The 19,253-nt window shown below is 51.0% G+C and overlaps 1 protein-coding gene across 4 annotated transcripts; it reads right to left on the bottom strand.

The window, feature by feature from the left end:
- Positions 1-306: 306 nt before the first annotated feature.
- On the bottom strand, positions 307-19,147 carry LOC142201067 (uncharacterized). Of its 4 annotated transcripts, none has more exons than XM_075271895.1 (3): positions 19,076-19,146; positions 11,004-11,100; positions 307-2,513 (listed from the first exon to the last, which is right to left on the bottom strand). In XM_075271895.1, exons 2-3 carry the CDS (start codon positions 11,083-11,085, stop codon positions 1,429-1,431), a joined length of 1,167 nt encoding a protein of 388 aa, XP_075127996.1. In that variant the 5' UTR covers positions 11,086-11,100; positions 19,076-19,146; the 3' UTR covers positions 307-1,428. The 4 variants fall into 4 exon arrangements, with proteins under 4 accessions (XP_075127996.1, XP_075127997.1, XP_075127998.1 ...); XM_075271896.1 differs by having other exon boundaries at positions 19,087-19,133; XM_075271897.1 differs by having other exon boundaries at positions 10,987-11,100; positions 19,076-19,121.
- Between the last annotated feature and the right edge of the window lie 106 nt (positions 19,148-19,253).

Here is a 19,253-nt window from a genome sequence, read left to right as displayed (position 1 = left end):
GACTGGATTTAGTGTCTGTTACATCTGTTCCTTCTCTTTGGCTCTGACTATTCCCAGTATTTTTTAGCTGTGTTACCCTCTGTGGTTGCCGGGGACACTGTAGGACCCGGGTGTATCCGCATCTCGTCTGCCCCCATTTATGTGAGCAGGTGCAGATACGGCAGATGCTTCATGTATTTGTAGCCCAGTGATGGGGGTGTGTGGCGGTGTAATCCCCCCCGTTCCGGTCTCAGCATTGTGTGCGGAGACTCGACATTGGACCTCCGGCCCCAAACTAAGGCAATGATTGAGCCTCTTTCTGGTTTGATGTATTTAATGATACAACAGTCACAGTATAAAAGTGCTTCCATGAAAACGTACGTGGAGAGCGGCACGGACAGCAGGCTTAGTGTTCAGTGGCCGGTCGGTGACCACCTGGCGCTCTACCAGTAACTGTAATATAAATAATAGTGTTGTGTGACGATCCTTCATTCTAGACCGGAGCTGCAGCTATTGTCCTTTATAGAGGCCTCTGACACCACGGCCCGGCGTCTTGTTCTGTCCTCGAGGTGACTGCTACATCTGTATCGGGCCGCAGAGACAGGATCAGATACCATCACTGCTCTGCGTCAGTGAACGACATGAGACCCACCGTCATGGCCGACCTGTAGGGGTAGAAGGTGCGGAGACAACTTACCATCTTACACATCCCTACCCACAATCCATCACTACGTCACAGAACAAAGTCCGTTGTGTTGTGGCTATAGAGACGTGATACATCAGGCCGGACCGCATAACCTCGGCGGAGTGTCACACGTCAGAGACACACGGACTCCAAAAGCAGCAGAACTGACAACCTGACACCCGCAGTAACAGTGGTCACCCGGCCGACCTCCTCGGGTACCAGCCACAGTCATCATTGGCTGCCAACTTCTTCACCTTGATTCTCGCCTTGGATGAGGGAACCTACGAGAACATTTAGTGATAGCGTGTCCCCGGCACATGCCTAAAACATGTGCTCAGCTCACCGGACTCCTCATGTCAAGCAGCACAGATTCATAGGACAAACCTTAGAAATGAACGGATTAGACATGACACATAGCGGCATGCAAATAGGACTACAGAGCTGAGGACAGCAACGCGAGACCGCCGACGGACTCCAAGCTAACCATCAAGTATAAATAGTGGGGGAGGGGAGGAGTGCAGAGAGTCTGTCCGTTCCACCATCAGGGAACAAATGACCTAAAGTGAGTGCAGGATGAGGACACAACAGGAGGGGGCGTCCCAACACTTCTCCAATAGCACCATGAATAACAGGGACTCGGCGCGTCCATGGGGCGGGTCACAACCTCCATGGACTGGGACAATAGGTGACTTCTTTGTAATCTTTGGAAGGGGGTGACCCCAATAGTCCCCTCTGACCCCAGCGCCAGTAACACTGTACACCTCTCACATCATGGCGCGCAGGGCCAGGTGGCTGTCCGGAGTATGTGTCCTCTGGTGGATGAGGAGGTGGGAACTTTGGCGAAAGCTCTTTCCACATTCTGCGCAGGTGTATGGCCGCTCGCCCGTGTGCACCCTCTGATGCGTCACCAGAGACGAGTTGCGGCTGAAACACTTGCCACATTCGTTACAGACAAAGGGTTTCTCCCCGGTGTGGATGCGCTGGTGGATGACCAGGTAGGAGCTCTGGCTGAAGCTCTTGCCGCACTCCTTGCAGGTGTAGCGCTTCTCTCCACGGTGGACACGGTGGTGCCGGTTGTAGTCGGAGCTATGAATGAAGCCCTTCCCGCACTCGATGCAGATGTAAGGCTTCTCCCCCGTGTGGGTCCTTTGGTGGGTCACCAGGGTGGAGTTGCAGCTGAAGCTCTTGCCGCAGCGCAGACATGTGTAGGGCTTCTCACCAGTGTGGATTCTCTGGTGCGTCACGAGCTGGGAGCTTCTCCGGAAACACTTTCCACAATCTGTACAACTAAAGGGCTTCTCGCCGGTGTGCGTCCGCTTGTGCCGCAGATACGCAGACTTGTAACGGCTCGTTTTCCCACACTCCACACAAATATATTTCTTGTCCTTTGAGTCCGTGTCCTGCAAAATTTTAATCGCCTTAAACGCCTTTAAACGTTGATCTGAAGAGTGTGAGCGCCCCCTAGGGGAGGCCAAGTTCTCTCCGTGACCATCAAAGGCAATACCCTCAGTATCATAGGCGTAAGAGCTCTCTCCCATTTGGAAGGCAACGTCCTCCTCCATCTCAGACTCTCGACGGGACGACTCCCGCTCACTGGCCAAGTTCTGCAGATGGGCTATGATGTTTGACAGCTTACTGGCCCCTTTACTGCTGGGGCCCGCTTTGGCTGATGCGCTGAGGGGTGAACAGTCTTTCTTTTCTGACTCAAAGAAAATCTCCTCACTCTCTTCACCTGGAACTGACCGAGAAATATCGTCGTCGTTATCGTCATGACAATCTAACAGCACGCCGCACTGCTGGATATACAACGTGTTCTCATCTTCAGTCCCATTCATAGGCCCAAAAGCATCTACGGAATAAAAAGAACAAGTCACTGATGTGCAAAGGAGACCCCTCTCCTGCCCCAAAATCCACTAGTAGTAAGCTCCCTCTAGTAGTGTCTGTATAATCTGTATGTAGTGAGCTCCCTCTAGTGGTGACTGTGTAATCTGTATATAGTGAGCTCCCTCTAGTGGTGACTGTATAATCTGTATGTAGTGAGCGCCCCCTAGTGGTGACTGTATATACTGTATGTAGTGAGCTCCCTCTAGTGGTGACTGTATAATCTGTATGTAGTGAGCTCCTCCTAGTGGTGACTGTATAATCTGTATGTAGTGAGCTCCTCCTAGTGGTGACTGTATAATCTGTATGTAGTGAGCTCCCCCTAGTGGTGACTGTATAGTCTGTATGTAGTGAGCTCCTCCTAGTGGTGACTGTATAATCTGTATGTAGTGAGCTCCCTCTAGTGGTGACTATATAATCTGTATGTAGTGAGCTCCCTCTAGTAGTGTCTGTATAATCTGTATGTAGTGAGCTCCCCCTAGTGGTGACTGTATAATCTGTATGTAGTGAGCTCCCTCTAGTAGTGTCTGTATAATCTGTATGTAGTTAGCTCCTCCTAGTGGTGACTGTATAATCTGTATATAGTGAGCTCCCTCTAGTAGTGTCTGTATAATCTGTATGTAGTGAGCTCCCTCTAGTGGTGACTGTATAATCTGTATGTAGTGAGCGCCCCCTAGTGGTGACTGTATATACTGTATGTAGTGAGCTCCCTCTAGTGGTGACTGTATAATCTGTATGTAGTGAGCTCCTCCTAGTGGTGACTGTATAATCTGTATGTAGTGAGCTCCTCCTAGTGGTGACTGTATAATCTGTATGTAGTGAGCTCCCCCTAGTGGTGACTGTATAGTCTGTATGTAGTGAGCTCCTCCTAGTGGTGACTGTATAATCTGTATGTAGTGAGCTCCCTCTAGTGGTGACTATATAATCTGTATGTAGTGAGCTCCCTCTAGTAGTGTCTGTATAATCTGTATGTAGTGAGCTCCCCCTAGTGGTGACTGTATAATCTGTATGTAGTGAGCTCCCCCTAGTGGTGACTGTATAATCTGTAGGTAGTGAGCTCCTCCTAGTGGTGACAGTATAATCTGTATGTAGTGAGCTCCCCCTAGTGGTGACTGTATAATCTGTATGTAGTGAGCTCCTCCTAGTGGTGACTGTATAATCTGTATGTAGTGAGCTCCCCCTAGTGGTGACTGTATAATCTGTATGTAGTGAGCTCCCCCTAGTGGTGACTGTATAATCTGTATGTAGTGAGCTCCTCCTAGTGGTGACAGTATAATCTGTATGTAGTGAGCTCCCTCTAGTAGTGTCTGTATAATCTGTATGTAGTGAGCTCCTCCTAGTGGTGACAGTATAATCTGTATGTAGTGAGCTCCCTCTAGTGGTGACTGTATAATCTGTGTGTAGTGAGCTCCCTCTAGTGGTGACTGTATAATCTGTATGTAGTGAGCTCCTCCTAGTGGTGACAGTATAATCTGTATGTAGTGAGCTCCCTCTAGTGGTGACTGTATAATCTGTATGTAGTGAGCTCCTCCTAGTGGTGACTGTATAATCTGTGTGTAGTGAGCGCCCCCTAGTGGTGACTGTATAATCTGTATGTAGTGAGCTCCCCCTAGTGGTGACTGTATAATCTGTATGTAGTGAGCTCCTCCTAGTGGTGACTGTATAATCTGTATGTAGTGAGCTCCCCCTAGTGGTGACTGTATAATCTGTATATAGTGAGCTCCTCCTAGTGGTGACTGTATAATCTGTATGTAGTGAGCTCCCTCTAGTGGTGACTGTATAATCTGTATGTAATGAGCTCCCCCTAGTGGTGACTGTATAATCTGTATGTAGTGAGCACCCCCTAGTGGTGACTGTATCATCTGTATGTAGTGAGCTCCTCCTAGTGGTGACTGTATAGTCTGTATGTAGTGAGCTCCCCCTAGTGGTGACTGTATAATCTGTATGTAGTGAGCTCCTCCTAGTGGTGACTGTATAATCTGTGTGTAGTTAGCTCCTCCTAGTGGTGACTGTATAATCTGTATGTAGTGAGCTCCCCCTAGTGGTGACTGTATGATCTGTATGAAGTGAGCTCCTCCTAGTGGTGACTGTATAACCTGTATGTAGTGAGCTCCCTCTAGTGGTGACTGTATAATCAGTATGTAATGAGTTCCTCCTAGTGGTGACTGTATAATCTGTATGTAGTGAGCTCCCCCTAGTGGTGACTGTATAATCTGTATGTAGTGAGCACCCCCTAGTGGTGACTGTATCATCTGTATGTAGTGAGCTCCTCCTAGTGGTGACTGTATAATCTGTATGTAGTGAGCTCCCCCTAGTGGTGACTGTATAATCTGTATGTAGTGAGCTCCTCCTAGTGGTGACTGTATAATCTGTATGTAGTGAGCACCCCCTAGTGGTGACTGTATCATCTGTATGTAGTGAGCTCCTCCTAGTGGTGACTGTATAGTCTGTATGTAGTGAGCTCTTCCTAGTAGTGACTGTATAATCTGTACGTGGTAAACTCCCTCTAGTGGTGACTGTATAATCTGTATGTAGTGAGCTCCCTCTAGTGGTGACTGTATAATCTGTATGTAGTGAGCTCCCCCTAGTGGTGACTGTATAATCTGTGTGTAGTTAGCTCCTCCTAGTGGTGACTGTATAATCTGTATGTAGTGAACTCCTCCTAGTGGTGACTGTATAATCTGTATGTAGTGAGCTCATCCTAGTGGTGACTGTATAATCTGTATGTAGTGAGCTCCCCCTAGTGGTGACTGTATAATCTGTATGTAGTGAGCTCCCCTAGTGGTGACTGTATAATCTGTACGTGGTAAACTCCCTCTAGTGGTGACTGTATAATCTGTATGTAGTGAGCTCCCTCTAGTGGTGACTGTATAATCTGTATGTAGTGAGCTCCCCCTAGTGGTGACTGTATAATCTGTATGTAGTGAGCTCCCCCTAGTGGTGACTGTATAATCTGTGTGTAGTTAGCTCCTCCTAGTGGTGACTGTATAATCTGTATGTAGTGAACTCCTCCTAGTGGTGACTGTATAATCTGTATGTAGTGAGCTCATCCTAGTGGTGACTGTATAATCTGTATGTAGTGAGCTCCCCCTAGTGGTGACTGTATAATCTGTATGTAGTGAGCTCCCCTAGTGGTGACTGTATAATCTGTATGTAGTGAGCTCCTCCTAGTGGTGACTGTATAATCTGTATATAGTGAGCTCCTCCTAGTGGTGACTGTATAATCTGTATGTAGTGAGCTCCCTCTAGTGGTGACTGTATAATCTGTATGTAATGAGCTCCCCCTAGTGGTGACTGTATAATCTGTATGTAGTGAGCACCCCCTAGTGGTGACTGTATAATCAGTATGTAATGAGTTCCTCCTAGTGGTGACTGTATAATCTGTATGTAGTGAGCTCCCCCTAGTGGTGACTGTATAATCTGTATGTAGTGAGCACCCCCTAGTGGTGACTGTATCATCTGTATGTAGTGAGCTCCTCCTAGTGGTGACTGTATAATCTGTATGTAGTGAGCTCCCACTAGTGGTGACTGTATAATCTGTATGTAGTGAGCTCCCCCTAGTGGTGACTGTATAATCTGTATGTAGTGAGCACCCCCTAGTGGTGACTGTATCATCTGTATGTAGTGAGCTCCTCCTAGTGGTGACTGTATAGTCTGTATGTAGTGAGCTCTTCCTAGTAGTGACTGTATAATCTGTACGTGGTAAACTCCCTCTAGTGGTGACTGTATAATCTGTATGTAGTGAGCTCCCTCTAGTGGTGACTGTATAATCTGTATGTAGTGAGCTCCCCCTAGTGGTGACTGTATAATCTGTGTGTAGTTAGCTCCTCCTAGTGGTGACTGTATAATCTGTATGTAGTGAACTCCTCCTAGTGGTGACTGTATAATCTGTATGTAGTGAGCTCATCCTAGTGGTGACTGTATAATCTGTATGTAGTGAGCTCCCCCTAGTGGTGACTGTATAATCTGTATGTAGTGAGCTCCCCTAGTGGTGACTGTATAATCTGTATGTAGTGAGCTCCTCCTAGTGGTGACTGTATAATCTGTGTGTAGTTAGCTCCTCCTAGTGGTGACTGTATAACCTGTATGTAGTGAGCTCCCTCTAGTGGTGACTGTATAATCAGTATGTAATGAGTTCCTCCTAGTGGTGACTGTATAATCTGTATGTAGTGAGCTCCCCCTAGTGGTGACTGTATAATCTGTATGTAGTGAGCACCCCCTAGTGGTGACTGTATCATCTGTATGTAGTGAGCTCCTCCTAGTGGTGACTGTATAATCTGTATGTAGTGAGCTCCCCCTAGTGGTGACTGTATAATCTGTATGTAGTGAGCTCCTCCTAGTGGTGACTGTATAATCTGTATGTAGTGAGCACCCCCTAGTGGTGACTGTATCATCTGTATGTAGTGAGCTCCTCCTAGTGGTGACTGTATAGTCTGTATGTAGTGAGCTCTTCCTAGTAGTGACTGTATAATCTGTACGTGGTAAACTCCCTCTAGTGGTGACTGTATAATCTGTATGTAGTGAGCTCCCTCTAGTGGTGACTGTATAATCTGTATGTAGTGAGCTCCCCCTAGTGGTGACTGTATAATCTGTGTGTAGTTAGCTCCTCCTAGTGGTGACTGTATAATCTGTATGTAGTGAACTCCTCCTAGTGGTGACTGTATAATCTGTATGTAGTGAGCTCATCCTAGTGGTGACTGTATAATCTGTATGTAGTGAGCTCCCCCTAGTGGTGACTGTATAATCTGTATGTAGTGAGCTCCCCTAGTGGTGACTGTATAATCTGTACGTGGTAAACTCCCTCTAGTGGTGACTGTATAATCTGTATGTAGTGAGCTCCCTCTAGTGGTGACTGTATAATCTGTATGTAGTGAGCTCCCCCTAGTGGTGACTGTATAATCTGTGTGTAGTTAGCTCCTCCTAGTGGTGACTGTATAATCTGTATGTAGTGAACTCCTCCTAGTGGTGACTGTATAATCTGTATGTAGTGAGCTCATCCTAGTGGTGACTGTATAATCTGTATGTAGTGAGCTCCCCCTAGTGGTGACTGTATAATCTGTATGTAGTGAGCTCCCCTAGTGGTGACTGTATAATCTGTATGTAGTGAGCTCCTCCTAGTGGTGACTGTATAATCTGTATATAGTGAGCTCCTCCTAGTGGTGACTGTATAATCTGTATGTAGTGAGCTCCCTCTAGTGGTGACTGTATAATCTGTATGTAATGAGCTCCCCCTAGTGGTGACTGTATAATCTGTATGTAGTGAGCACCCCCTAGTGGTGACTGTATAATCAGTATGTAATGAGTTCCTCCTAGTGGTGACTGTATAATCTGTATGTAGTGAGCTCCCCCTAGTGGTGACTGTATAATCTGTATGTAGTGAGCACCCCCTAGTGGTGACTGTATCATCTGTATGTAGTGAGCTCCTCCTAGTGGTGACTGTATAATCTGTATGTAGTGAGCTCCCACTAGTGGTGACTGTATAATCTGTATGTAGTGAGCTCCCCCTAGTGGTGACTGTATAATCTGTATGTAGTGAGCTCCTCCTAGTGGTGACTGTATAATCTGTATGTAGTGAGCACCCCCTAGTGGTGACTGTATCATCTGTATGTAGTGAGCTCCTCCTAGTGGTGACTGTATAGTCTGTATGTAGTGAGCTCTTCCTAGTAGTGACTGTATAATCTGTACGTGGTAAACTCCCTCTAGTGGTGACTGTATAATCTGTATGTAGTGAGCTCCCTCTAGTGGTGACTGTATAATCTGTATGTAGTGAGCTCCCCCTAGTGGTGACTGTATAATCTGTGTGTAGTTAGCTCCTCCTAGTGGTGACTGTATAATCTGTATGTAGTGAACTCCTCCTAGTGGTGACTGTATAATCTGTATGTAGTGAGCTCATCCTAGTGGTGACTGTATAATCTGTATGTAGTGAGCTCCCCCTAGTGGTGACTGTATAATCTGTATGTAGTGAGCTCCCCTAGTGGTGACTGTATAATCTGTATGTAGTGAGCTCCTCCTAGTGGTGACTGTATAATCTGTATATAGTGAGCTCCTCCTAGTGGTGACTGTATAATCTGTATGTAGTGAGCTCCCTCTAGTGGTGACTGTATAATCTGTATGTAATGAGCTCCCCCTAGTGGTGACTGTATAATCTGTATGTAGTGAGCACCCCCTAGTGGTGACTGTATCATCTGTATGTAGTGAGCTCCTCCTAGTGGTGACTGTATAGTCTGTATGTAGTGAGCTCCCCCTAGTGGTGACTGTATAATCTGTATGTAGTGAGCTCCCCCTAGTGGTGACTGTATAATCTGTATGTAGTGAGCTCCTCCTAGTGGTGACTGTATAATCTGTATGTAGTGAGCTCCTCCTAGTGGTGACTGTATAATCTGTATGTAGTGAGCTCCCCCTAGTGGTGACTGTATAATCTGTATGTAGTGAGCTCCCCCTAGTGGTGACTGTATAATCTGTATGTAGTGAGCTCCTCCTAGTGGTGACTGTATATACTGCATGTAGTGAGCTCCTCCTAGTGGTGACTGTATAATCTGTATGTAGTGAGCACCCCCTAGTGGTGACTGTATAATCTGTATGTAGTGAGCTCCTCCTAGTGGTGACTGTATAATCTGTGTGTAGTTAGCTCCTCCTAGTGGTGACTGTATAATCTGTGTGTAGTTAGCTCCTCCTAGTGGTGACTGTATAATCTGTATGTAGTGAGCTCCCCCTAGTGGTGACTGTATGATCTGTATGTAGTGAGCTCCTCCTAGTGGTGACTGTATAATCTGTATGTAGTGAGCTCCCTCTAGTGGTGACTGTATAATCAGTATGTAATGAGTTCCTCCTAGTGGTGACTGTATAATCTGTATGTAGTGAGCTCCCCCTAGTGGTGACTGTATAATCTGTATGTAGTGAGCTCCTCCTAGTGGTGACTGTATAATCTGTATGTAGTGAGCTCCCTCTAGTGGTGACTGTATAATCAGTATGTAATGAGTTCCTCCTAGTGGTGACTGTATAATCTGTATGTAGTGAGCTCCCCCTAGTGGTGACTGTATAATCTGTATGTAGTGAGCTCCTCCTAGTGGTGACTGTATAATCTGTATGTAGTGAGCTCTTCCTAGTTGTGACTGTATAATCTGTACGTGGTAAGCTCCCGACTGTATAATCTGTATGTAGTGAGCTCCCTCTAGTGGTGACTGTATAATCTGTGTGTAGTGAGCTCATCCTAGTGGTGACTGTATAATCTGTATGTAGTGAGCTCATCCTAGTGGTGACTGTATAATCTGTATGTAGTGAGATCCCCCTAGTGGTGACTGTATAATCTGTATGTAGTGAGCTCCCCCTAGTGGTGACTGTATAATCTGTATGTAGTGAGCTCCCCTAGTGGTGACTGTATAATCTGTATGTAGTGAGCTCCTCCTAGTGGTGACTGTATAATCTGTATGTAGTGAGCTCCCCCTAGTGGTGACTGTATAATCTGTTTGTAGTGAGCTCCCCCTAGTGGTGACTGTATAATCTGTATGTAGTGAGCTCCTCCTAGTGGTGACTGTATAATCTGTATGTAGTGAGCTCCCCCTAGTGGTGACTGTATAATCTATATGTAGTGAGCTCCATCTAGTGGTGACTGTATAATCTGTATGTAGTGAGCTCCTCCTAGTGGTGACTGTATAATCTGTATGTAGTGAGCTCCCCCTAGTGGTGACTGTATAATCTGTATGTAGTGAGCTCCTCCTGGTGGTGACTGTATAATCTGTATGTAGTGAGCTTCTCCTAGTGGTGACTGTATAATCTGTATGTAGTGAGCTCCCCCTAGTGGTGACTGTATAATCTGTATGTAGTGAGCTCCTCCTAGTGGTGACTGTATAATCTGTATGTAGTGAGCTCCCCCTAGTGGTGACTGTATAATCTATATGTAGTGAGCTCCATCTAGTGGTGACTGTATAATCTGTATGTAGTGAGCTCCCTCTAGTGGTGACTGTATAATCTGTATGTAGTGAGCTCCTCCTAGTGGTGACTGTATAATCTGTATGTAGTGAGCTCCCCCTAGTGGTGACTGTATAATCTATATGTAGTGAGCTCCATCTAGTGGTGACTGTATAATCTGTATGTAGTGAGCTCCCTCTAGTGGTGACTGTATAATCTGTATGTAGTGAGCTCCTCCTAGTGGTGACTGTATAATCTGTATGTAGTGAGCTCCTCCTAGTGGTGACTGTATAATCTGTATGTAGTGAGCTCCCCCTAGTGGTGACTGTATAATCTGTATGTAGTGAGCTCCTCCTAGTGGTGACTGTATAATCTGTATGTAGTGAGCTCCATCTAGTGGTGACTGTATAATCTGTATGTAGTGATCTCCCTCTAGTGGTGACTGTATAATCTGTATGCAGTGATTCCCCTGACTCCCTCCCGGCACACACATCCTGGTCTCCACCCGAGCCCTTCCCCATGTTCACACTTACACATCTCATCTCTCTACCTGTGTAAGGTATGGGGCAATCGTCATCATCATCAGAGCCGGGGGGATCCCACATGTGTGCGCCTTCTGCCCGCTCGCTCATGTCCTCTTCCTATGACTGGAGACGAGAGCTGACAGTACAGTGATGTATGAAGGCACAGTACAACTTCTCATCAAACCCCCCATCCCACAGCAAAAGGTAAAGAAGCTCCAGGACCCTATCATACAAATTCTAGTAGTGGACATCCCATACACCTCCTCCAGCAAACACAGTGTTACTCCTCCTCATTTTCTCCGGCACACACAGGGTTACTCCTCCTCATCCTCTCCAGCACAAACAGGGTTACTCCTCCTCATCCTCTCCGGCACACACAGGGTTACTCCTCCTCATCCTCTCTGGCACACACAGGGTTACTCCTCCTCATCCTCTCCTGCACACACAGGGTTACTCCTCCTCATCCTCTCCGGCACACACAGGGTTACTCTTCATTCTCTCCGGCACACACAGGGTTACTCCTCCTCATCCTCTCCGGCACACACAGGGTTACTCCTCCTCATCCTCTCCGGCACACACAGGGTTACTCCTCCTCATCCTCTCCGGCACACACAGGGTTACTCCTCCTCATCCTCTCCGGCACACACAGGGTTACTCCTCCTCATCCTCTCCGGCACACACAGGGTTACTCCTCCTCATCCTCTCCGGCACACACAGGGTTACTCCTCCTCATCCTCTCTGGCACACACAGGTTTATTCCTCCTCATCTTCTCCGGCACACACAGGGTTACTCCTCATCCTCTCCGGCACACACAGGGTTACTCCTCCTCATCCTCTCCGGCACACACAGGGTTACTCCTCCTCATCCTCTCCGGCACACACAGGGTTTCTCCTCCTCATCCTCTCCGGCACACACAGGGTTACTCCTCCTCATTCTCTCCGGCACACACAGGGTTACTCCTCCTCATCCTCTCCGGCACACACAGGGTTACTCCTCCTCATCCTCTCCGGCACACACAGGGTTACTCCTCCTCATCCTCTCTGGCACACACAGGGTTACTCCCCTCATCCTCTCCGGCACACACAGGGTTACTCCTCATCCTCTCCGGCACACACAGGGTTATTCCTCCTCATCCTCTCCGGCACACACAGGGTTACTCCTCCTCATTCTCTCCGGCACACACAGAGTTACTCCTCCACATTCTCTCTGGCACACACAGGGTTACTCCTCATTCTCTCCGGCACACACAGGGTTACTCCTCCTCATTCTCTCCGGCACACACAGGGTTACTCCTCCTCATCCTCTCCGGCACACACAGGGTTACTCCCCTCATCCTCTCCGGCACACACAGGGTTACTCCTCATCCTCTCCGGCACACACAGGGTTACTCCTCCTCATCCTCTCCGGCACACACAGGGTTACTTCTCCTCATCCTCTCCGGCACACACAGGGTTACTCCTCCTCATCCTCTCCGGCACACACAGGGTTACTCCTCCTCATCCTCTCCGGCACACACAGGGTTACTCCTCCTCATCCTCTCCGGCACACACAGGGTTACTCCTCCTCCTCTCCGGCACACACAGGGTTACTCCCCTCATCCTCTCCGGCACACACAGGGTTACTCCTCCTCATCCTCTCCGGCACACACAGGGTTACTCCTCCTCATCCTCTCCGGCACACACAGGGTTACTCCTCCTCATCCTCTCCGGCACACACAGGGTTACTCCTCCTCATTCTCTCAGGCACACACAGGGTTACTCCTCCTCATTCTCTCCGGCACACACAGGGTTACTCCTCCTCATTCTCTCCGGCACACACAGGGTTACTCCTCCTCATCCTCTCTGGCACACACAGGGTTACTCCCCTCATCCTCTCCGGCACACACAGGGTTACTCCTCCTCATTCTCTCCGGCACACACAGGGTTACTCCCCTCATCCTCTCCGGCACACACAGGGTTACTCCTCCTCATCCTCTCCGGCACACACAGGGTTACTCCTCCTCATCCTCTCCGGCACACACAGGGTTACTCCTCCTCATCCTCTCCGGCACACACAGGGTTACTCCTCCTCATTCTCTCCGGCACACACAGGTTTATTCCTCCTCCTCCTCCTCTCCGGCACACACAGGGTTACTCCTCCTCATCTTCTCCGGCACACATAGGGTTACTCCTCCTCATTCTCTCCGGCACACACAGGGTTACTCCTCCTCATCCTCTCCGGCACACACAGGGTTACTCCTCCTCATTCTCTCCGGCACACACAGGGTTACTCCTCCTCATTCTCTCCGGCACACACAGGGTTACTCCTCCTCATCCTCTCCGGCACACACAGGGTTACTCCTCATCCTCTCCGGCACACACAGGGTTACTCCTCCTCATTCTCTCCGGCACACACAGGGTTACTCCTCCTCATTCTCTCCGGCACACACAGGGTTACTCCTCCTCATTCTCTCCGGCACACACAGGGTTACTCCTCATCCTCTCCGGCACACACAGGGTTACTCCTCCTCATCCTCTCCGGCACACACAGGGTTACTCCTCCTCATTCTCTCCGGCACACACAGGGTTACTCCTCTCCGGCACACACAGGGTTACTCCTCTCCGGCACACACAGGGTTACTCCTCATTCTCTCCGGCACACACAGGGTTACTCCTCCTCATCCTCTCCGGCACACACAGGGTTACTCCTCATCCTCTCCGGCACACACAGGGTTACTCCTCCTCATCCTCTCCGGCACACACAGGGTTACTCCTCCTCCTCTCCGGCACACACAGGGTTACTCCTCCTCATTCTCTCCGGCACACACAGGGTTACTCCTCTCCGGCACACACAGGGTTACTCCTCATTCTCTCCGGCACACACAGGGTTACTCCTCCTCATCCTCTCCGGCACACACAGGGTTACTCCTCCTCATCCTTTCCGGCACACACAGGGTTACTCCTCCTCATTCTCTCCGGCACACACAGGGTTACTCCTCCTCATTCTCTCCGGCACACACAGGGTTACTCCTCCTCATCCTCTCCGGCACACACAGGGTTACTCCTCATTCTCTCCGGCACACACAGGGTTACTCCTCCTCATTCTCTCCGGCACACACAGGGTTACTCCTCCTCATTCTCTCCGGCACACACAGGGTTACTCCTCATCCTCTCCGGCACACACAGGGTTACTCCTCCTCATCCTCTCCGGCACACACAGGGTTACTCCTCCTCATCCTCTCCGGCACACACAGGGTTACTCCTCCTCATCCTCTCCGGCACACACAGGGTTACTCCTCATTCTCTCCGGCACACACAGGGTTACTCCTCCTCATTCTTTCCGGCACACACAGGGTTACTCCTCCTCATCCTCTCCGGCACACACAGGGTTACTCCTCCTCATTCTCTCCGGCACACACAGGGTTACTCCTCCTCATTCTCTCCGGCACACACAGGGTTACTCCTCCTCATCCTCTCCGGCACACACAGGGTTACTCTTCATCCTCTCCGGCACACACAGGGTTACTCCTCCTCATCCTCTCCGGCACACACAGGGTTACTCCTCCTCATTCTCTCCGGCACACACAGGGTTACTCCTCCTCATTCTCTCCGGCACACACAGGGTTACTCCTCCTCATTCTCTCCGGCACACACAGGGTTACTCCTCCTCATTCTCTCCGGCACACACAGGGTTACTCCTCCTCCTTCTCTCCGGCACACACAGGGTTACTCCTCCTCCTTCTCTCCGGCACACACAGGGTTACTCCTCCTCATCTTCTCCGGCACACACAGGGTTACTCCTCATTCTCTCCGGCACACACAGGGTTACTCCTCCTCATCCTCTCCGGCACACACAGGGTTACTCCCCTTATCCTCTCCGGCACACACAGGGTTACTCCCCTCATCCTCTCCGGCACACACAGGGTTACTCCTCCTCATCCTCTCCGGCACACACAGGGTTACTCCTCATCCTCTCCGGCACACACAGGGTTACTCCTCCTCATTCTCTCCGGCACACACAGGGTTACTCCTCCTCATTCTCTCCGGCACACACAGGGTTACTCCTCCTCATCCTCTCCGGCACACACAGGGTTACTCCTCCTCATTCTCTCCGGCACACACAGGGTTACTCCTCCTCATCCTCTCCAGCACACACAGGGTTACTCCTCTCCGGCACACACAGGGTTACTCCTCATTCTCTCCGGCACACACAGGGTTACTCCTCCTCATCCTCTCCGGCACACACAGGGTTACTCCTCCTCATTCTCTCCGGCACACACAGGGTTACTCCTCATTCTCTCCGGCACACACAGGGTTACTCCTCCTCATTCTCTCCGGCACACACAGGGTTACTCCTCCTCATTCTCTCCGGCACACACAGGGTTACTCCTCATTCTCTCCGGCACACACAGGGTTAGCCCCGCGCTCTCCGGCACACACAGGGTTACTCCTCATCCTCTCCGGCACACACAGGGTTACTCCCCTCATCCTCTCCGGCACACACAGGGTTACTCCTCCTCATCCTCTCCGGCACACACAGGGTTACTCCTCCTCATCCTCTCCGGCACACACAGGGTTACTCCTCCTCATTCTCTCCGGCACACACAGGGTTACTCCTCCTCATTCTCTCCGGCACACACAGGGTTACTCCTCCTCATTCTCTCCGGCACACACAGGGTTACTCCTCATCCTCTCCGGCACACACAGGGTTACTCCTCATCCTCTCCGGCACACACAGGGTTACTCCTCCTCATCCTCTCCGGCACACACAGGGTTACTCCTCCTCATTCTCTCCGGCACACACAGGGTTACTCCTCATCCTCTCCGGCACACACAGGGTTACTCCTCATCCTCTCCGGCACACACAGGGTTACTCCTCCTCATCCTCTCCGGCACACACAGGGTTACTCCTCCTCATCCTCTCCGGCACACACAGGGTTACTCCTCATCCTCTCCGGCACACACAGGGTTACTCCTCATCCTCTCCGGCACACACAGGGTTACTCCTCCTCATCCTCTCCGGCACACACAGGGTTACTCCCCTCATCCTCTCCGGCACACACAGGGTTACTCCTCATCCTCTCCGGCACACACAGGGTTACTCCTCCTCATCCTCTCCGGCACACACAGGGTTACTCCTCCTCATCCTCTCCGGCACACACAGGGTTACTCCTCCTCATCCTCTCCGGCACACACAGGGTTACTCCCCTCATCCTCTCCGGCACACACAGGGTTACTCCTCATTCTCTCCGGCACACACAGGGTTACTCCTCCTCATTCTCTCCGGCACACACAGGGTTACTCCTCCTCATTCTCTCCGGCACACACAGGGTTACTCCTCCTCATCCTCTCCGGCACACACAGGGTTACTCCTCATTTTCTCCGGCACACACAGGGTTACTCCTCCTCATTCTCTCCGGCACACACAGGGTTACTCCTCCTCATCCTCTCCGGCACACACAGGGTTACTCTTCATCCTCTCCGGCACACACAGGGTTACTCCTCCTCATCCTCTCCGGCACACACAGGGTTACTCCTCTTCATCCTCTCCGGCACACACAGGGTTACTCCTCCTCATTCTCTCCGGCACACACAGGGTTACTCCTCCTCATTCTCTCCGGCACACACAGGGTTACTCCTCCTCATTCTCTCCGGCACACACAGGGTTACTCCTCCTCATTCTCTCCGGCACACACAGGGTTACTCCTCCTCATCCTCTCCGGCACACACAGGTTTACTCCTCCTCATCCTCTCCGGCACACACAGGGTTACTCCTCCTCATCCTCTCCGGCACACACAGGGTTACTCCTCCTCATCCTCTCCGGCACACACAGGGTTACTCCTCCTCATCCTCTCCGGCACACACAGGGTTACTCCTCCTCATCCTCTCCGGCACACACAGGGTTACTCCTCCTCATCCTCTCCGGCACACACAGGGTTACTCCTCCTCATCCTCTCCGGCACACACAGGGTTACTCCTCCTCATCCTCTCCGGCACACACAGGGTTACTCCTCCTCATCCTCTCCGGCACACACAGGGTTACTCCCCTCATCCTCTCCGGCACACACAGGGTTACTCCTCCTCATCCTCTCCGGCACACACAGGGTTACTCCTCATTCTCTCCGGCACACACAGGGTTACTCCTCCTCATTCTCTCCGGCACACACAGGGTTACTCCTCCTCATCCTCTCCGGCACACACAGGGTTACTCCTCCTCATTCTCTCCGGCACACACAGGGTTACTCCCCTCATCCTCTCCGGCACACACAGGGTTACTCCTCCTCATTCTCTCCGGCACACACAGGGTTACTCCCCTCATCCTCTCCGGCACACACAGGGTTACTCCTCCTCATCCTCTCCGGCACACACAGGGTTACTCCTCCTCATCCTCTCCGGCACACACAGGGTTACTCCTCCTCATTCTCTCCGGCACACACAGGGTTACTCCCCTCATCCTCTCCGGCACACACAGGGTTACTCCTCCTCATCCTCTCCGGCACACACAGGGTTACTCCTCCTCATCCTCTCCGGCACACACAGGGTTACTCCCCTCATCCTCTCCGGCACACACAGGGTTACTCCTCCTCATCCTCTCCGGCACACACAGGGTTACTCCTCATCCTCTCCGGCACACACAGGGTTACTCCTCCTCATCCTCTCCGGCACACACAGGGTTACTCCTCCTCATTCTCTCCGGCACACACAGGGTTACTCCTCCTCATTCTCTCCGGCACACACAGGGTTACTCCTCATCCTCTCCGGCACACACAGGGTTACTCCTCCTCATTTTCTCCGGCACACACAGGGTTACTCCTCCTCATTCTCTCCGGCACACACAGGGTTATTCCTCCTCCTCCTCTCCGGCACACACAGGGTTACTCCTCATTCTCTCCGGCACACACAGGGTTACTCCTCCTCATCCTCTCCGGCACACACAGGGTTACTCCTCCTCATCCTCTCCGGCACACACAGGGTTACTCCTCCTCATTTTCTCCGGCACACACAGGGTTACTCCTCCTCATCCTCTCCGGCACACACAGGGTTACTCCTCATCCTCTCCGGCACACACAGGGTTACTCCTCCTCATCCTCTCCGGCACACACAGGGTTACTCCTCATCCTCTCCGGCACACACAGGGTTACTCCTCCTCATCCTCTCCGGCACACACAGGGTTACTCCTCATCCTCTCCGGCACACACAGGGTTACTCCTCCTCATCCTCTCCGGCACACACAGGGTTACTCCTCCTCATCCTCTCCGGCACACACAGGGTTACTCCTCATCCTCTCCGGCACACACAGGGTTACTCCTCCTCATCCTCTCCGGCACACACAGGGTTACTCCTCCTCATCCTCTCCGGCACACACAGGGTTACTCCTCCTCATTCTCTCCGGCACACACAGGTTTATTCCTCCTCCTCCTCCTCTCCGGCACACACAGGGTTACTCCTCCTCATCTTCTCCGGCACACATAGGGTTACTCCTCCTCATTCTCTCCGGCACACACAGGGTTACTCCTCCTCATCCTCTCCGGCACACACAGGGTTACTCCTCCTCATCCTCTCCGGCACACACAGGGTTACTCCTCATCCTCTCCGGCACACACAGGGTTACTCCTCCTCATCCTCTCCGGCACACACAGGGTTACTCCTCCTCATTCTCTCCGGCACACACAGGGTTACTCCTCCTCATTCTCTCCGGCACACACAGGGTTACTCCTCCTCATTTTCTCCGGCACACACAGGGTTACTCCTCCTCATCCTCTCCGGCACACACAGGGTTACTCCTCCTCATCCTCTCCGGCACACACAGGGTTACTCCTCCTCATTTTCTCCGGCACACACAGGGTTACTCCTCCTCATCCTCTCCGGCACACACAGGGTTACTCCTCCTCATTCTCTCCGGCACACACAGGGTTACTCCTCCTCATTCTCTCCGGCACACACAGGGTTACTCCTCCTCATCCTCTCCGGCACACACAGGGTTACTCCTCCTCATTCTCTCCGGCACACACAGGGTTAGCCCCGCGCTCTCCCCTCCCCCCTCTTCTCCGGTACACGCGGAGTCTCCTGGTCACAGGCTCCTCCTCCTCCGGTCTCCGCCGCCGTTATTGTTATTACCTGAGCGTTACCTTGATGGGATTTGCACAGGGAGGCTCCATTCACCGGAAACACCCCCTTGCCCCGCCTTTTCCGGCGCTCTGGCCCCGCCTACCCGGCCGGGCTGCTGTCCCGTTGCACTCTGGTTTCTGTAGTCTTACGCAATCTCTGTCACCTTTCGCTTTCCGTTGTCTGGACT

This window comes from Leptodactylus fuscus, chromosome 4, assembly GCF_031893055.1.
Source record: "Leptodactylus fuscus isolate aLepFus1 chromosome 4, aLepFus1.hap2, whole genome shotgun sequence".
Lineage (NCBI taxonomy): Eukaryota > Metazoa > Chordata > Amphibia > Anura > Leptodactylidae > Leptodactylus > Leptodactylus fuscus.
This window is presented reverse-complemented; position numbering and strand designations above follow the sequence as displayed.